General features: G+C 37.8%; 1 protein-coding gene across 8 annotated transcripts in view; it reads right to left on the bottom strand.

Annotated features, from left to right (window-relative positions):
* Positions 1–2,023: 2,023 nt before the first annotated feature.
* The window catches only part of NR2C1 (nuclear receptor subfamily 2 group C member 1), a 21,675-nt gene continuing 3,957 nt past the window's right edge, over positions 2,024–19,741 (bottom strand). For 4 of the 8 annotated variants that reach the window (XM_083462918.1, XM_083462919.1, XM_083462921.1 and 1 more), the window contains exons 2-16: positions 18,814–18,869; positions 16,229–16,304; positions 15,434–15,541; positions 14,095–14,325; positions 13,263–13,344; positions 12,709–12,888; positions 10,673–10,820; positions 10,500–10,590; positions 9,148–9,332; positions 8,063–8,228; positions 7,241–7,362; positions 6,323–6,462; positions 5,999–6,136; positions 4,831–4,936; positions 2,024–4,276 (exon numbers count right to left, since the gene is read on the bottom strand). In XM_083462918.1, the coding sequence (XP_083319044.1) occupies positions 4,102–4,276; positions 4,831–4,936; positions 5,999–6,136; positions 6,323–6,462; positions 7,241–7,362; positions 8,063–8,228; positions 9,148–9,332; positions 10,500–10,590; positions 10,673–10,820; positions 12,709–12,888; positions 13,263–13,344; positions 14,095–14,325; positions 15,434–15,541; positions 16,229–16,282 (1,926 nt within the window). In that variant the 5' untranslated portion in view covers positions 16,283–16,304; positions 18,814–18,869 and the 3' untranslated portion in view covers positions 2,024–4,101. Of the gene's footprint in view, positions 4,277–4,830; positions 4,937–5,998; positions 6,137–6,322; positions 6,463–7,240; positions 7,363–8,062; positions 8,229–9,147; positions 9,333–10,499; positions 10,591–10,672; positions 10,839–12,708; positions 12,889–13,262; positions 13,345–14,094; positions 14,326–15,433; positions 15,542–16,228; positions 16,305–18,813; positions 18,870–19,741 lie in introns of all 8 variants that reach the window. The other 4 variants (XM_083462914.1, XM_083462916.1, XM_083462917.1 and 1 more) reach the window with 1 other exon arrangement.

The following is a 19,741-nucleotide window of genomic DNA, read 5'->3' as shown; positions in this document are numbered from 1 at the left end:
GTATTCAAAACCACAAAACCCCACATGACCCCCCCACTCGCCATGCCCCCACCACCTCTTTCCCACCTTTCTTCCTAATGTAACACTAATGTCTCAACAAATGAAACTGATCTATAGAAAATGTAACTTGAAAAAAGAGACATTGTGCATACTTTTATAAACCAAGAAATCTTTAATAAAGGGGGGGGGACCAAATGAAACAGTTAACTTCAACAATATAGACTGTGTTCACACTTTCCAAGATACTAATCTGGCACGAATGAGTCCAAACCTCGACTTTCTGTTCAAATATAACTATTTAGAGCATTGGTTCCCAACCTTTTTTTGGCCATGCCCCACCTACACATCTCTAAAATCCTGATGCCTCCCCCCCATGACATATAATTCTTATTATTCAAAAAGTGAACTCTTATTCACCTGGAAGAAGACTAAAAGGCCATTAACTGTTAATAACTCATTCTCGAATTGCTCCCCATAAAAATCAAATTGCCCCCCTGTGTGGGGGGGTGCCCCACGTTGGGAACCACGGATTTAGAAGATTTGGGGGAGGAACCCCCACTGTATTTTGATGTCAGTGTCAACAGATATCCTGACCTAAGAGAAAGGGTTGAGATGGTTGCAAGTGATGGTGGGGAGATGCTACATAGACATGCTGAAGGGGTGCAAGGAAGCCTAAGACAGATCCATGCGACTCTTGAGTCACTGGAGGGTGGAAGTCCTTCTCTATAAGTGACATGAGAGGCGTGTAAAGTTTTTCTCCTCTCGTGAACATTCAACCGAGCTGAACGCTGAAACAGTCAGGACTGATAAAAGAAAGGACTTCGCACAGGATATAGGTAAAGTACAGAATGCACTCCGTACAGGAAGCATTGATGGCAACCAACCTGGGTGGCTTGCTTTATTTTTTAAAGTTATATCCCGCTTTTCGCCATTTAGGTTTGAAATCGGTTTACAGCAATAAAATAGAAGATGAGGAGGAGGAGTTTGGATTTGATATCCCACTTTATCACTACCCGAAGGAGTCTCAAAGCGGCTAACATTCTCCTTTCCCTTCCTCCCCCACAACAAACACTCTGTGAGGTGAGTGGGGCTGAGAGACTTCAAAGAAGTGTGACTAGCCCAAGGTCACCCAGCAGCTGCATGTGGAGGAGCGGAGACACGAACCCGGTTCACCAGATTACGAGTCTACCGCTCTTAACCACTAAACATGAATTAAACTTTCAGAATTTGAAACCAAGAATTTAAATTCTCTAATTAGCAAACAAAAGTAAAACATATGAGAAGCATTCAGGGTGCAAAGGCCCCCTGAAATAAGAGTTTTGACCAGCCATCTGAAACTCAGTAGGGATGGTGTCTTAACTTCTTGTGGGAGGATTAAAAGAAAATTAGACAAATTCATGGTGCTAAAGGCTATCCTTTGCTTCCATGGTTGGAGGGAAGAGCACCCTGTTTCTCACAGGGGCCCATCAGATGCTTCTGAGAAGCCCATATGGCTTGAACATGACATGTCTTTATAAGGCAAGAGACTATTGCCCACTAGAAGGCAAGTTGCAACACCTCTGCAATTTACTCATCCTCATCTAGTAGTCCTTTAATCATCTGAACGTGCAACCTCTTCAAAGCTGGATATATCTCCTGGCAAAAAAGATTTATCTGTTGTAATTTTTTATATTACCAAAGTATGTTGGTACAGTAAACAAAGATACTCAATTCTGCTATACTGAACATGCAGTAGTACTTTTCAAATTTTAAAAAACAAGTTCCTGAATTTTTGTACATACTTGGACCAAGAGAAAAATTAAGGAAAGCACAGATATTAACGTATCAGTGATACGCAATGGCTGGAAAGCTTAACTAAAAATAGCAAAGTGAATGCATCTGAGCCAAAATAATACTTAATTCACTCTACCACAATACTGCAAAATGTTAAAAAAATAAGGATAGTAGATAACAGTGTACATAAAGCTCACATGAACTAGGTTGATTTTTAATTGAAAAGGAGATTAAAGAGATAACAGCATTCTATGATAAAAGTTACAATTTATTTTTAAAAATACAGCCAAAATAGAATTTACACTTCTTCAGGTTTCAAGACATTTACAGTAGTTATTATATAGCAACAATATAGTAATTGGGGCATTCTGATGCATACACAAAAACTGAACCACAAAAAATTATGTATTCAAAAGTGGAATGAAATGCAGAAACGATTTCCAGTGACAGTGGAGAAGAACTAGCTGTAACAAATTTATTGAAAGCATTCAGAAAATGTGTAATATAGTTTATCTGTACAGACTTAAAACAATAAATTTTTTAACTACAAGATGTACCCAGGAATACATCATTTATTACAATTGTATGATACAAGCCTGCATGTGCCCAAGTGCATAAGCATGCTTATCTTTTGGGGGAGAAATTAAACTGTTCACTACATTATTGTTGGTCGACTCATTCTGAAGTATATAAAAAGGTACCTCTTTTTATTAAACCCTTTTTTAAAACCTTGATAAAAATAACGCTGTCCAGATTACAGAAGGCCCATTTCATTTGTTGGTAAATACCACAGTTTGACAAGAAGAGGCAGCTGTCTCTAATTATTCAGTATGATCAATACTTAATACATAAAATAAAGGTGAAAACAAGATTTACAAAAAAAAAAAAAAAAAGTTATATGGACAATCCTTGACACAGTAAAGGAATATTTTGTGTTTATGCTAGATTAACTATTCTATACCGTAATTCAAAAAGAAGTAGCCTTCAATGAATCACAAAGTGCATCTGGAAAAGTTTTCAAAGGCTGAAGATACTCAGTAGCAAACACAATATGAAAACACAAAATCTGCAATTGAGGATTCTGTGATCACTACAGTGTAGGAAAAACAGAGTACTATTCGGTAACACATACTTTCCATCAAGGTTTATTTATCTCCTTATAAACATTTAAGGAACTCTTTCTAGTCTTATTTGAATTTTATGAGAACTTGAAACTTGTTTCAACTTTCAGGAAAAGACAGGATTGCTAAAGGAAATCCAATTCCAATATGACTGGTAAGTTTGTGTGAGATGGCTCATATGCTCATGTGCACCTTAACGCTTATAACCAATCAATTTCCTAGCTAGATGTACGGGCACAAATATTACTAAAAAGACCTAGTTGGCACTGATGAACTGATTTGCATACGTAAATAAAATAACAGGACTCAGGAAATAACACACAATACTTATCTGATACATTTAAGGTATCTAGAATTTTTTTACTTCTAAATCATATTAGCAGCGGATATAACTCTGAACATAACAACTATTTGTGACTCAAGTTCATCTAAATATAATCATTGCTTTGGGGCACTAATAAATAGGCTTTCAAGCCAGTTTTCCAGATTTTCTGTAATTAATCTTCAATTTAAATAAATGCTAGTTGGCTAATAAAAATGTTTAAGTTCCATCCAAAGCTACTGGAGATATATCCAAAGCTTTGTAGTCCAGGGTTTACAGTCCACCTAGGCTACTCAGAATAGACCCTCTGAAATTAATAAATTGAAGTTAGTCATGTCCATTCATTTCAGCAGATCTACTCTGAGTATGACTAACATGGGATGCAACCCTCAGTCACATCAGAAAAAAGTTGCCTTGTTCAGGATTTCAGACTTACATCAAATGGACAAGAATGAATTTGTAGAAACAAGATACTGAAAATACAGCATTGGGAAGAATGTTTATTTTTTGTTTCTAAAGTATCACATGGAAATGCCTTGATGAAGTTTCTCCATTATCAAAGGCTTGTTTTTCTACATTTTTTAGAATTTGTTATAGTCATGTTCCAGGTATAGCTAAACTACAAAAATAGGATGAACTACTCTTCTTGATTTTCATTAGATTCTAAAGCAATATACAAAGTTCTTGAAAACCAGATAAAAGGTAAATCATCCTGCACCAGTCAAGATAGTCTACTGCGTTTCCAGAATGTGTTGGTAATGAGGAAGCTGCACCTTCTTGTATTTTTCTTGTTAAAATTGCACAGAAAAACTTGTTATCTCTTGGAGATAGTGTACATTTACAATTACCATGATTGCCATGGTATAGAATCCGTGGTTTTAACTTTTATACAGCATGACCAATTATTTGAGAATTGTAGTCTGCAGTCTCCATTCTTAGAATATATGGTATGATGCTGTCAATCTGAACATTTCCAATTAGTCCTGCGAAAAACAGTTCCTCTGTTATAGCAGCACTCATCAGTCTCAGAGCAGGCAATCTGAGAAGCAGCCTAGACAGCCTGGAAGACATATTTGACAAAAGGGTAACACAAGTTTACATTCAAAAAACAATCTTCAGCTGTATTGGTAAGCAAAATATATGGTGTGTTAAGAAATATCTGCATATGGGGCTGATCCATGCACCCATGCAAGGGTATCATTTGTTCCCTCCTGCCAAAATGAGCCGAGTGCTCTGTCCTTTAAACATTTGCCAGTGGCTTATAAAACCAGACAACAGGCTTGACTTCTAGGAAACCCTACTGATTTTAATCAGACTACGTATAACCAGAAGAACGAATAAACCCTTTTCGTTAAGTTTGCAACTTCAGGACCTGCCACTTTGAAGCAAACACAATAATGGAACTTTAACTAGAAATGAAAACTTACAGCTACTATTTATTTCATATATGCAAAGTATGAAGGAATAGCATTATCTAGAGAAATTACAACCTACCATTAAAGAAAACATATTTTCGCACTTTAAACACAAAACTAGTTCCCAGAAGTTTCCTGAATTAATACAACTCAGAAAGGAAACATTTAAAAAATCAGATATGTGTGTATATATATATACCTGTAAGTATCATCTGGATATACTTTTGTTACATAATCCTGAAATTCCATATATGCTTTTTCTTGAAATTTTTCAATCTGTACAATGTTTTCTAAGCCAGGGTGATCTAAAATGAAGTATGTTGTTAAATCGACTGCAAATCAGATGTACATAAAAGGCAGCAAAGGACACATAATGGCAGATATTCTTTTACGACCCAAAATGAAAACAAATTTTGCTACTTAAATTGTCCAGTATCTGCTGAAAGCTGAAACTATGAACTGCAAAGCAGCTTTATTAGAATCATACAATGGACACTTGGTCTATTTTGTTTCTTCTCTTTTCTTGAATTGTCTTTATGATTGTATTAGTGTATAAAATGGTAAAAATAAATAAAAGCTGTAAATAAACAAGCAACTTTATTGCAATAATAAAATATTATTTAGCACCTGTTTTTCTTGTGCCCATCCAAAAAAAAAGCTAGAACATTAGATATAAGCAAGATTAAACCCACCCATCATAAGTTAAGCAAAAAATGCTTCTGTTCAAACAGGAAGAGACAAAGTTCTCTTTCATTGAGAATATTCTCATGCACTACTGCTGAAGGGGGTATCCCAAGCTTTGCAGATGGTATAGGTGGATGCTTGCAGTGGACACCTGCTGAGATGGGCTGATTGCCACCCCAACCACCACAGACCACAGACAGGCTGATTGCCACACCATCTAGACCACTACAATTACCTAACAGCATCAAACCTATCTATCTCTTTTGGGATTCATTTAAGTTTGTTTAACCATACTGTATCCATATACTCCAGACATTGATGTAAAACAGGCATAGCTGTTCATGGGTGCTTAAGTTAATAAGATGCAGAACTAGGTATCATCTGCATACTGGTGACAGGCCACCACTCAAACTATGATAGTCTCACACAGTGGATTCATGTAGAAATGTTAACCCACGACACTAAAGGGGCCAAGCTATGGCCATAAAAATGACACCCAACATGAAATCAGACAAAAAAGCCCAGAAACACTTAATTTTAGCACAAATAACCCAGCCTGGTCTATTTAGATGGTACAATTCAAAGTAAAGTAGCTAAGCACATCTGCTCCAACAGCAAGCTGTAAACATAGCAAGAGACTGAATGAACAAGGCCAAAGGTTTTAGTTTCTTGTTTTTACATACCGGGGCTGAAGAGGACGATTGCTTTCAAATAAGCGTATTCATAACCATCAAGGCAAAGCTTCACCATACTGTTACAGAACTCCTGCAGTTTGAAGATATGCTCCATCACTAGCTTTCCTCTATCTGCTGACAGTTTATCTAAGTGAATACAAAACATTGCAAATAGGGGCTCTTACTATCTTAGTTAGCTGTTTCCACAAGTAAAGGGAAAGGCACAAAATGAATATAAGAAAATGCATTTATTTCAGTAGCGATCAATCAATAACAAAGCAAGTCAATGTTCCCATCCATACCAGTTCTGAGATTTGTAACAATGTATCTTACCTTGTTGTAAACTATTATGAAGGTGATTAACAAATGCCGTTAATATAGTTGCTACGTTCATTACTTGTGAACACTGTGCAAGACCAAGTGTAAAAAGTTCATTCCAGCAGGCTTTCACTAATGATATGCTGTTATCCTGCCTATTAAAAAGAAGTAGAACTATATTAATGGAACTGTTTGGTTCAGTTCAATACAAGCCTGGTTCACATGTCACACAACTAAACTGGCTTAGCTTAGCTCAGCACAGCAAAGCAAAGCAGCAAGCTCCTCACCGAAAGCCCACATTCATGCAAACCCATGGTTTGGCTTAGTGTAACATGTGAACCAGGCCATAGTGCATGTAGTCACAAGTATTCAACACAATCAACAGGCAGACAAGACCTCTCTCACTATGAAACTGAACTTCCTGGCATACCTAACATGAAAACTCTGATCACACTCAGGTTTCCTAAATGCAGAAAAGAATGAAATGTATAGGCAGGGCTTTGAATCATGTAAATATTTACTTAGTTGGGTTGCCACTCTTGCCACTATTTATATTGAAGTCTTTATATTTATTTATATTTATATTGTAGTCTTTGAGCACTACATTATAGGAATCAAGCAAGTAAATTTTATAAATAAAAGCATGACTAAGTTGCAAGTTGCCACACCACCTTCCATTCTGTTCCTCAAGGTCTCCCTCTGGAGCTGATTTTCAGGGGGCACTGAGAGTCAGCAAAAACTCCCCACCTCTTGAGTTAGAAGAGGTGTCTGTGAATCTACAGTCCTCCCATGAGTGTAAGAATGCCAACTGGATTCCATCTAATACTTTTAAGATAAAATGGCAAACTTTTTGCAAAATGAAGTTTACATCCATACCAGCAGGAATTCTGTTTTGAAACCTTGGTTACATTAAGTGATTTTTTCAGTACTCACCCCAGAGCTTGGAAGGAAGGAATAGAACGTGCCCAGTGCATAGATAGGAAGAGCAATCTGGAAGCCGATTCACAAATATAATGAACATTCAGGTACTCAGGCATAGGGGAAGGCATGGTAAGCTGTCACAAAAGTATAGTTTAAAACAATTAATGACTTGTCATGTCTCAAAGAATACAGATATTAATAATATAGCAGAAAACTTCAAAGAAAATGAAAAATGCTTATTATAATATTAAAAATGCAGGACTGGAAAACTTCATGATACATTAATGTGCTCTACAATTTGCCCTAGATAAATGAATGACTTTTAAACGTAAAAGCAGCAAAAGTTTCAGTGCAGCCCTTTTGAAAATAAACTACAAGCAGGCTTATCTACTTTGATAGAATTGATAACATAACAAATCTAGTTAAAACAGGCAGGCTTTTTTCTCTCAATGACCCTGTTCACCCCAAGTATGCCCAAGAGCTTCTCTTCAGACACATTCCTATTCCTCTAAGTATTTGCTTCCCCCAGAAACCTTTCCCTGAACTCTCTGCTCTCTTGATGGCCTTCCTCACCCTAAACACACGAAAAAGCTCTTTCTCCAAGTAAACAGGAGTTTCTATACACAGATGCTTCCCCCAGGAACCTTCTATCCCTTGTATGTAACAATACTGCACAACCAAAGTAATTGACAATCACATATTATCTGAAACAAGTGTCAGCTGACCACCAAAGTATGTTCCTCAAATGTTATTCTTTAAAAAGGTCACATAACAGGTTTGAATTTGTCTCTACAAAAGTTAAATAGCCTGGGGTTATAAATAATAATTAAGTACCCTGAAAGCTACGTGAGCGTCACTCAGAAGTGGGCCTTCTATTTCAACAATATTCATGCTGGCTTCTTCACCAACCAAACGTGCGCTGGCTTCCATACTTTCTGCAGAACTCTGACACGATGCGCTCTCTCCTGGATTTAGTGCTTTTGCAAGAGTATCAAATGCCCTATAAATAATATATGGAAAACGTAAGATCAGTCAAGTTGGATAGGATAGTGAAACGAAACAAAACCATTTCAGGCCCAAAAAACACACATTAAACCAAATTAAAGCAGGAATGAGTATTAACATGCCTGTGGTTCCCAAGAATCTCCAGTCCTGAAGCATGAGTAATGCTGCCCACTTGTATGGTTCTCAAGGCATGGCCACTAAATGAATGGTTTCTGATTTGGCTTCTTTTGGCTTTTTTAAGGGGGGATATCACAAAGTGTTGGGGCCTGGGTGAAAAGGCAGCACCAGGATGCTGATAATTCACATTATTAAAATCATTCTTTCCTATTGCACAAGTCCCTTCTGGGGCATCATTGGCAGAAATAAGAACAGTGACATATAACCAGCACTCTTCCTCCACAGCCAGCTTTATAAAAAGCGATTTGTATAATTACAAATTAATACTGTATTTTAAGAAGTTGGAAGTATTTCTTCCAAGCCATAAGACCCGGAAACTATGGTTACCATATCAGAACAAGTCAGAATCTTAAACCAATTTCAAAGAGTGATTTACAGTCTTGGCTTGTTCTGGTAACCACAGTTTCTCAATTCAGGTGTAACTGAAACATATGGTTAATTAATCCAGTAAGTGTAGAATCACAGTGTACCAAGAAAAGAGGGAAGGGATGCTGAGAGGACATGAATGCATGGGCACAAAACTTTTGCATATCTCTGCCTAACAATATGTGGGTCTGAACCAGATTCTTGTGTTAGACTCCATACATTTAGGCTGATTAAAGCATATGAACATGCCTGTAAATAGCTGGTGTTCATTATGCTATTATCACACTTACTACTGGAGGCTAAAGTGCCTACTATTGTTCCTATGTTTTTGTCAGACCATTTACTACTTTCATATGCAACCATTCTTTTACCTTGTAACATCGGTACTTGCATGTTCATCTTGCTGAAGTTCAGACAGTGATGCGTCTCCATTGCTTAAGCTTTCTATCATGGACAGCTCAGGACTACTTTGGGGCATGTCTTTGGACTTGCTCAGACTTGCTAATGATGTGACCACATTTGCTAAAGTACTTAAATCTCCTTGACATGTTTCAACCTAAGAAGGAGGGGAGAGGAAGTGAAGAGTTAATGTTTTTTAACACAACAATTAATCTTACAGTGGAACCTATACTAAATTTTTAGAGAAGAGATCTCAGTTACAAGTATATCTGTTGCAGAATTGGTAATCACTAAAAAGACAAGCTCTTATTCATAAATACTTTCAGATAACATATTGGTTAATACATGTTAAAACAGCTTCCCCCAACTTCAGGGTAGCGTATCATCAATGACTGTAGTAGAACAGTAATAAAGCAGTAACTTCCAGCGGATTAAAATGCCTGAGGAAACAACAACAGTTTTGCCTTGTGCCAAAAAGATTGCAACACTTGACTGAGGATATTCCAGGGTACCACCACTTTTAAATCCCTCTTTCTTGTTATTGAATACCAGTGATAAGAAAGACAGCTGAAGCAGGGATTTGAAAGAAGATTTCAGTATGTCTTTAAGAAGATGTAGAAAGAAGATTCAAACTGACAATGACCATGGTAGTGTAAGACAGCAAAAAAAACCCTGTGCTTGCCAAATCTTAAGTTCAATGGAAGAGTGTCAAGTCTCCAAAGTTCAAAAACGAACTTGTTTGGCTTTGGGGGCTAATATAGACAATCTAACTGAGCCAAACTTTGTCTTTTAGCAACTCTCCCCCCCCTCCCATCGTGAACTCTGGTGAGTGGAGGTGGAAGATTGGCAGGCTTCTTATAGAAGCAGATGAAACATAGTTGATGTCATTTCAGGATGTACACTTCAAGGGTGGATAGTAGTATTTGCTGGAGTTGAGGGTGTTAGTTAGGATGTTTAACTGAAGCATCCATGGCACAGTGACCCCAAAAGATTGTATTGGGCTCAGAAGAACACAGTTCGAAGCAATTTGATTTGCTAGTTCTATCCTTAAATCAATAAAGGCAGGTAGGGAAGAAAGAAAGAAGACACAAGGAAAGAGAGAGGTAGCTTCCTGCCTCTGCCCTGCTCCCTGCCGTAAGGACCTGCAGACATTTTCCTGTGCATACCTCAATGTTGTTGTTTTATAAAACAAGACCACACAGCAGGGGGGGGGGGGTGGACAGAAGAAACATTGATTCCTTAAGCATGCCAAACAAATGTTATTACTACAAAATATTTAGACAAGTGAATCCACTAAAGTTTATTTCATTAATGCATCATATACCTTATCCTGAGTCATCAACACTGCAGGCTCATTTTTTATACCAGACTGATGAATGTTCACAAACATTCCGGACTCCAACATTCCTGTTGATCTGAAATAAAAAGGCAAAAATGTTTGCTTATGACCAAAAAAACTGCCACAAAACTATTTAATCTAGAGCCATATTTGCATACCTTGCTGTTTCACTGTCTGTTACAAAAGTTGGAGTGGCTGTAAGTGGGCTCCGCAAATCTTTTCTGATATAGATCTTTTCTGTAGAAGCTGCACAATTTGAAGACTTTTCCCGTGATACTTCAACAGGTTTCCTCTCACACTGAACAGCTACAAAAGGGTGTGGAGCTATCAGTAACAATCCAAAATTCACACACAATTAGCTGTTAAAAACAAGTTTCTTTTCAATTTCTACTGTCAACTTTGTAGTTTAAATAAACTAATCCTAACAAATTTGTTTTCTGTTCACTGAAAACACTTCTTGCAATAGCCTAACCATGATCAGAGATTTAAGACAAAGGACAGAACCTCCCATCCCTTCAGGTTCTTTCCCTCCTGTGTATTAACTCCCCTAGACTTTAAACATAACCAAAATCTAGTACGTTTACTTTAGGCTTGATACAACTATGGTTAAGTTCACTGGAAGGAATTCATGCATGAGAAGAAAAGGGCTTCACGCAGAAATCCATAATCCCACAGCTCATATCTAAATACTTTCCAGTCTCTTAGCACTGGCAATGTTGTCTGTTAACCCATAGATACTCAAAAACATTGAAGGGCTATGCCTATTTATACATTCACCATCATTTGAACAAAGCAGTAAGTTTGACAGGAATACTGTAGTTTGTTTAAGAGTCTCTCCAGCAGGTGCTTTTAAATTTTCCACCTTCAAGGAAATCCTATTCACAGTTGCCAATCAACAGTTTAAATTTGCAGGAGTTTGAGATTAAGCATTTAGTCCCTGTGGGGTACAGCTTGGCCCTTTCGGCCTCACTGTCTTCTTAGATAAACTGAGTGCGCCCTCTAAAACACAGGGATGGGGGACATCTGGCCTGCCAGGAGATCTAATTTAACTGCAAGGTCATTTCCCCCAAACCATGCCCAGCAACTGACAAAACTCTTTTACAGGCTTTCTTTGGCTGTTCGTGTGAGTCAACACAGCAAGATTCAACCCCTACTCAACAGCTAATGAGAGGAGGTTAAATTCTGCTGAGTTTGGCTGTACATGCCTTTTGCCAGCATGGAATAGCAGCTGGCTGTCAGACACTTTGGAACCCTGCACAAGGGATTTTGATAGGTGTGTGGACAACCCCCATGTCAATCCTGTGAGGTAATAATGACTTCATGTGAGTGGGCAGTCCCACCCAACTGTCAAATTTGGCTGTGAGGCCAAACTTGATATGGATCTGGCCCGTAGAACTAAAGTGATTCCCCATCTGTATTTTAATACAACCAAAGCACCCCTCTGGTTGAGGGATGATAGTGGTGAGTAAACTGTCTTTTGCAGAGGCTTGTTCAAAATTACTGATCATTCAGGAACATGTAAGGCAGTTTGAACACCACCACTCTGAGAAATTTTTACTTTTGATTTTGCTGCTTATTGCAGTACTGTAAATCAAAAGCAGTCTCTCTCAACTGTACAGCCACTGCACCTCATATGACCAACCACAATATACAGGAAACAACTGTTTTGTAGTGACCAAAGCACATGCAATCACTGACATGCACACCGCTTTTGGCCCTAGAAGTGGGTGGGAGCGGAAGGGATGGGGGCGAAATGAGCTTACATGGGTGATGACCCAGAATGCAACCCGTGCATAAACATGGTGTTGCCTGTATATAGAAATATTTTTCACAGCTGTTCAAAATCGAGCATTTTATGAGATGGTGGGGAAGATCTTGTCAAATCCCAAGTCTGAGTGTCTTCCAGAAATAGTGAAAGGCTTTTTATCTTCAAATGTAAGCAAAAATGTTAGGGAAAGGCCAATATGCTCTTGCCACTTGAAGACTCATGTATAGGACTTCAGAGCAAAAAGTGACAATTCTATAATTTAAGTCTTTGTAGCATCAGTAGCATCTTGTCACTAAAAATTCAATTAATTCTCAAATGCTAATTTGAATGTAATGAGTGGAGACTGGGTAAGAACACATAGGAGCAAATAAATCCTCCAATAATTATCACCCTCCCCACAATAAACCTATAAACACTCATACTTACAATCTTGTTTCATTCCAAATGCAATACACCTCTGAAGTCTACAGTACTGACATCTGTTTCTGTGATGTTTGTTAATCACACAGTCTCTTGTCCCACGGCATGAATACACTAAATTCTTTCGTATGCTTCTTTTAAAGAATCCTTTGCATCCTTCACATGTCACTGCTCCATAATGACGACCTGAATACATTATATAATGCATTAATTATGAAGTATTATTCTTAAGCTTTATTTAATTCCATACATTTGTATTCATTTAATAGAATTTTATATACTGCTTAACCATTGAAACCTCTCAGTTTACATATGCTATCTACATTAAAATTAATAATGAAATCAGATATTAAAAACAAGAATTACTATAGTAGGAAAGACTTAATTAGTTGTGTTGAACAAATGATGGCTTATTAATATTCAAAAGAACTTGTAAGACATCAGAACTATGCTTGCTGTCCTAGTACAAAAGGTTTGTTTAAAACACATGACAAAAACAGTTAAATTACAGAGTGAAATGCCAATTAAATTTTGCAAAGTAGAACTACATAGCGACTTACCTGATGCCTTGTCTCCACAAACAACACAGAGATCAAATACTTTATTTAGGGTCTGTTCTATGGAAGAATTGTCTGTTAAAATCTGAAAGCAATCAAACAAATAAATGACTTCTCAGTTCCTCCTGCTTACATTATTAGCTATAAATTAAATGCCTGATCCTGAGAAATGCAGGAACATGAAAAAGCACTTTTACACTAAACTATGGCCAAGATCCAGAAGATACTTTTGGCAATAAATATATTGGAAAACATTAAACCAGAGATGGGGAACCTGTGGGCCTCCAAAATTCATTGGACTATAGCCTTTGTATAGCTACAGGCAGGCCATACTAACTAGGTCTGATTTGAACATGTGGAAAGCCACCATTTTCTCTCCCTTGCATTAAATGAACACTAAGTAGGAAAAAATGTGAACCACAGCACTAATGAGACACAGGACCAATCATGTCACTCTATAGAAGGACAAAGTGTGCCAAATTGCTGGGCACTCAGGTGACAATCTGAGCTGCTTGGAGAGTGAGTGAAATAATGATAAATAAATAAAACTGGCTGCCTTTCAAAGCAATAAACCAGCATTTTGTGAACCTTAAAAAAATTAAAACATTTTTCTCTGAATATTGCTTCCTTTTCCAGTAAGAAAGCACACATGTCCTGCAATATTATTTTTTACAAGACAGCAAATAAGCTACTTTCTTATGCATAAGAGGACTATCAATCCACAAAACATATACAGAGCACTGCAGCTTATAAAGCAGGACTAGCATGACCATGAAGTGGAAAGTCTAGGTTTCAAAAGTAATTTGATAAGTCCTAAGAGTATGAGACACCATACCTGAAAATGTTGTGCAGATATATCTGGGGATGCAAAAAACAGTTGGTTGACTCCTGCAGCATCTGGAGTTGTTAGGAAAACCTTTCCTGGAGTGGCATCTTGTCTTGCAAGGATCACTTTGCTTGGGGTAGAACCATCATGATTTGTTAATATGAACTGCTTGCCTGTTGCAGTCTGATCAAGTGCTGTAACAATCTGAATCTTCTGCCCCGTCTGCTGATCTGTGACAATCTGGTGACACATTTATTTCAAGTTATGGTAGCTTATGATTAACAGGTGTGTCTAGCGGAATTATGGTGTAGTCAAGTGTGATTAAAGAAAATGGAACTATATTAACTGTTTTCAATAGCTGTAGCATATATTACATGAATCAGCATCCTAGCTCATTCAACTAGTGTTATGATCACTCAAGAATTAGGAGTGTTTCATACTGTAAGACACGTCCACATTTAAAAAACAAAAACTTTACAACCATCCAGCTTGGAAATTAGATATTAAATTCTTCAGAATTCATTCTAACATAACATTTGTGAAGAACGATTCTCTGTTTTCAGGGAGGGCTACTCCTAGGTAAGTATGCACAGGATTGGAGCCTGTGATATGAAGTCCACTATGGCAGGAGAAATCTGACACTTTAGCTTTTTACACTATACATTTTCATTTGTAAAGCACTGAGTTGTAGAAGATCACAATATAATCTCTCCTAAATTCATACATTATGAGTGATATTCAGCATTAGTCATACGTGGAGTAGACAATAAAAGAGCCTCAAGTCCTTTTATTTCAACAGGTCTACTTTGAGCTTGACTTGATTACATATAACCCTTTGTTTCCAGGAACTATGGGAACACGGATACCACAATTGTGAAAAACCAATCTGCAGTGCACAAATTAAGATTAATTTAGTAAAGCTTGTTAAAGCACGTATTGTGTGCATTCACAATATAACCCCAAACTTGAGAGTTGCCAGGTTTCACAGATTTGACCTGAAGTTTCAGGGCTTCAGCTTCCTTCCCAAGGTTCTCTAGGAAAACAATCTCATGTTCTAAAAAGGGACGGGAGGGCAGTATCTTTTGGCCCAGGGGCCATATTTATGGCCTGCCACCTCTCCAAGAATCACATGTTGGTGGTGGGTGTGACATTGGTCACACTCACACAGAGGAACATCACATTTGGGTTAAATCCAGTGCTTTTAACACCATGCTTTGGTTGTGGGAGAACTGCACAATGGGGTAAGTTTCACAGTCTCCATTTATTGTTCAATTGTTTCAGAAATCTATTGTTATATGGTGCCCAGGACACATTTTTCAACTAGTTAAGTATTTTAGGCCGACTGTACCTGTATGCGCTGGGGTAAGGAGAGACCTGTATCAGCAGGAACAATCTGAATTCTTTGTGCCGTCCCATCCATTAGTGTTTGTGTGACAGATCCTTGGGAATGTGCTATCTAGAACAAAAAAAACAAGGCACACTAACTACATGAGCAAAGTTTGGCAGGCACAGCAAATGGGTCAAATTGCTCTTTCACTGCAGCAGCACACAAGAAGCTAATTCAGGAATCAGTATTGATAGCTATCAAATAATATCCCCCACAGAAGTGGATTTTTCCAATAAGTGTTAGTTAAAGACTGTGTTAGAGCAATCCTTCTACACATTTGTATTCCCTGCAACCACAGAACAGAATCACTGACAGTTGTGCTTAAGAACTGGCTACTTGTTTAAGATCCACTTTAAGCACAATTCTTAGTTACTCAGCCCCTGGCCCCAAGAGATTCCTGTATCTGAATAGGCATTACATACACACAACTGGCTTACTTACAAGCCACTTGGAATGTATCTGCTGTAGATAATCAAGCTAGGTGGGTATCCAGACACAGGAGTAACTAGTGGAAGCAGTTCTTTGTAGTAAGTAAACATGACCTTCTCCAAAGGAGGACAGCTGTTATTTCTCCAAACTGTAACACTTTGCTGAATTATCAAACAAAATCACCATCAGCTAGAATTTTCTGGAACGCAACTTAGCATCTTTAACATAAATAAAAAAGCAATATATTCCAGAGCAATGGACAATGAATTACTAAGGACATTTTTATATAGCAACTTGAGTCAGTATAGTGTAAAAATGTACACGTACCTCTCCTATCTGCTGTTCAATAATTTGATGGGCCAATTCCTCAATAGTTGCCATGATCTTGAGTCACTAGTGTTTCCTGTAAAACAGAGGTTTTTAAGAGAAAACCAGAACAAAAGCAAGCAATGGTTGTCAAGATTTTATTGATGGCACATCAGCAGCAGTGCTCTGAAAAGCAGCAATGTTTGTCAACTTTTAAAATGCACAGGAATCGTATTCACAAATCACACCACACTACTAAGCTAGTGATGTGCCTATAGCTAAGCCTTACGTTTAACAACTCCCCTAGACTAGGAATTCCATGTTGGTGAGGTGAGTGTGCTAGTGAACGGCAAACTACTACTTCTATTCCTCCCCTGCAAGTTTGGTTTCTGTGCTAGCTGTGGAGAAAAGCAAGTCTCCTTGATGGTAGAAGGGAACTTTTTAAATTAGCAGGTCAAAAGAATCAAAGCCTGCATTTCCATGCTAGATGCTGAAGAGGGGAACTCCTACATGGCCAGCAGGGAAACAGCAGATAAGTATAAAAATAAACTGCAAGTCAATAACATAGATGGGTTTATTTACAATACTGCTATAGTTACTTGTGAGTGGTACCTCAGTTTTGCGTAGACAGAAATATTTTTATTCTAGAAAATACTTTTATAGTACTGCCTTTCTTTAACAACCACATCAATGGCAAAACAAATAACTGTCTTGGATACCACGGTCAGAAAGATGAGATATAAATAAATACTATGTCCTGCCACTTGGGTTCTCCTGACATCATACATTTTAGACCATTCATAACATGCCAGATCTTAAGTGATTTTTGTTTGCTTTCCTTTGGCAAGGTAAATAGTTCCTCTGACAAAACATCCCTCTTGCTCTTCATCCAAAATATTTCATATTGACTAATTGCACAGATGAGACACTGTCATTGCTACATGGAGTGAACAAACAAACCAATCATCAAAATATCAGTAAGCAAACACTCTCCCATGCAGCTCCATAAATACCCCTAATTGATTTCAACATAATCAAATGGGGCACTAGATTTGACTTAATCAGCAAGTGAGGGAAGTACAGTGGTACCTCGGGTTACATACGCTTACACACTCTGATAACCCAGAAATAGTGCTTCAGGTTAAGAACTTTGCTTCAGGATAAGAATAGAAATTGGGCTCCTGCGGCACGGCAGCAGCGGGAGGCCCCATTAGCTAAAGTGGTGCTTCAGGTTAAGAACAGTTTCAGGTTAAGTATGGACCTCCGGAACGAATTAAGTACTTAACCCGAGGTACCACTGTACACAGAAGTAGCAGCAGTTGCAGTCACATGCCTTCATTCTCTCCTACCTCCCCAAATACCTCCCAACTCTCTCTCTCTCTCTCTGTCTCTAAAACTAGTTGCTTACTAGAGACCTTATCAGTGCAGGATCATGTGCAAACATTCTCCAGCTGAACAGAAAACCATCTGCCAATCGTTTGTCAATTATAAGTGAAACATTTTCACTTATAATTTATTTTCATAAATCTCCCTCTGGATAACCTTTCTGCACATCTTCTACAGACTTCTCTTAAATAATCAGCATAATTGAGACAAAGGTTATGACTCATTATTTTTGCAGGAAAGCCACAAGATCACAATTATAGTGTAATTAATATTTAATTGTTGCTTCACTGCTATGATCTTCAAGCGCTCTGTGAAAAGGGTAATCAATTCATGTTTTAGAAAGCTGGAGCACTTGCAAACATATGTGTTGTAGTTGTCATCAACATTTTTTACTTTATTTTATTTACTTATTAACTACATTTATATCCCACCCTTCATCCAAGCTCACATTTCATGCACTTGTAAATACACAATCAAAATGTGTTTTCTGAGTTTTGCTTAGAACTGAAAATTAGCCATGTATTACAATAGGGATTTTTAAATTGAGTTATTTTATCTGTTTTTATATAAAATCTTTGTTCTTGTGGGAGAGATAGATAGACAGACAGAAAGATAACTTGTTAACACTCCATGTATTTATGCACGAAGTGGTGGTGTACAGGTCTATTGCATAACAATATCGGACAATATATTTGCCTCTGTCAAAACTCAAGAGGGAAGCAGTACTGACCCTCAGCCTGCTACACTGATAAACCTCTTGTTCTCTACAGAGAACTCACAACAGGGAATTTTTTCTGCAGAAGCAAGAAAGGGAAGGGGAAACTAGGTTTGTGGACCCTTGACCAACTGCCTTATTAACCAAAATACAGTACAGTTGTACCTCCAGTTACGTATCCCTCCAGTTACATAAACTTCAGGATATGTAAGTGGAAAACCTGGAAGTGTATTTCTAGGTTTTTGCCGCGCACGCATGCGCAGAAGTGGTAGACCGCTTCAGCGTATGCACAGAAGTGCTCTACCGCCACACGTGCATGCACAGAAGCGGTCTCTCCAGTTGCAAAAACCTCGGGATCCGGCCAGACCTCTGGAACGGATCCCATCCGCAACCAGAGGTACCACTGTACATGAAATGTACAGTGGACCAAATCCTACACTTTATGACTCATAGTTTTGCATTTTTAATTTTTTTAATGGAATCTATAAATTAGCATTCTGCTTACCTATATACCAATGTTATACTCCACTTCTGGTGTACATAATCTATTTCTAGAGACTCCTATAATTAAACAAAAAGAGATCATTTTAGTTTCAAATACCTTATTGGAATTGTTTACAGAATGAAAATAATTTATAATTTTATGTTCCACAAATAATTATTAAAGCACCATCTATACAGATTTATAGAACATTTAATGATTTAAGATTTTATCAGCAATTACTTAAAACTATTCAATAGCATTAATTCATAAATATATGAATCAACTTATAAGGCAGTTATCTGCAGAAAATAAAGAACTTAAGAAAACAACAGATTTGTGAGAAGATGTGCACTCTTTCATCAAGTTCATAATGGTGCGGTCTAGACATTATCTAGCTAGCAAAAGCTAGATTCTTCAGTCTATAAATCTGTACTGAGCTTCTCCCTTTCAGCCTTGGGAGGTAAAGGGAAAGTGGAGTCTTGGAAACTGTATTGTGTTGCCAAAGCTGGCTAATGTTCATTAACATACTAAATTTTCTTTCCTTTTCTTTGATTTGTTGAACTCTTGGCTTTTACCATACCCAACAACAGTGGATCTCAATTCATCAGTTATCTTAGGCTTCTAGGAAGACTCTAGTACAGTGGTACCTTGGGTTAAGTACTTAATTCATTCCAGAGGTCCGTTCTTAACCTGAAACTGTTCTTAACCTGAAGCACCACTTTAGCTAATGGGGCCTCCTGCTGCCGCCGCAGCACAATTTTGTTCTCACCCTGAAACAAAGTTCTTAACCCAAGGTACTATTTCTGGGTTAGTGGAGTCTGTAACCTGAAGCGTATGTAACCTGAGGTACCACCGTACATGTGAAACATCTGTTTGGTGTACAGGAAGTGGGGACTGTCTTCAAATGTTTTATATAGTAAAAGATAGACATACTGTAGTTGAAATAGAT

This window comes from Podarcis liolepis (genome assembly GCF_965112155.1).
Source record: "Podarcis liolepis genome assembly, chromosome: 10".
Lineage (NCBI taxonomy): Eukaryota > Metazoa > Chordata > Lepidosauria > Squamata > Lacertidae > Podarcis > Podarcis liolepis.
The sequence above is the reverse complement of the archived record's forward strand: the minus strand, read 5'-3'. Positions and strand labels throughout refer to the sequence as shown.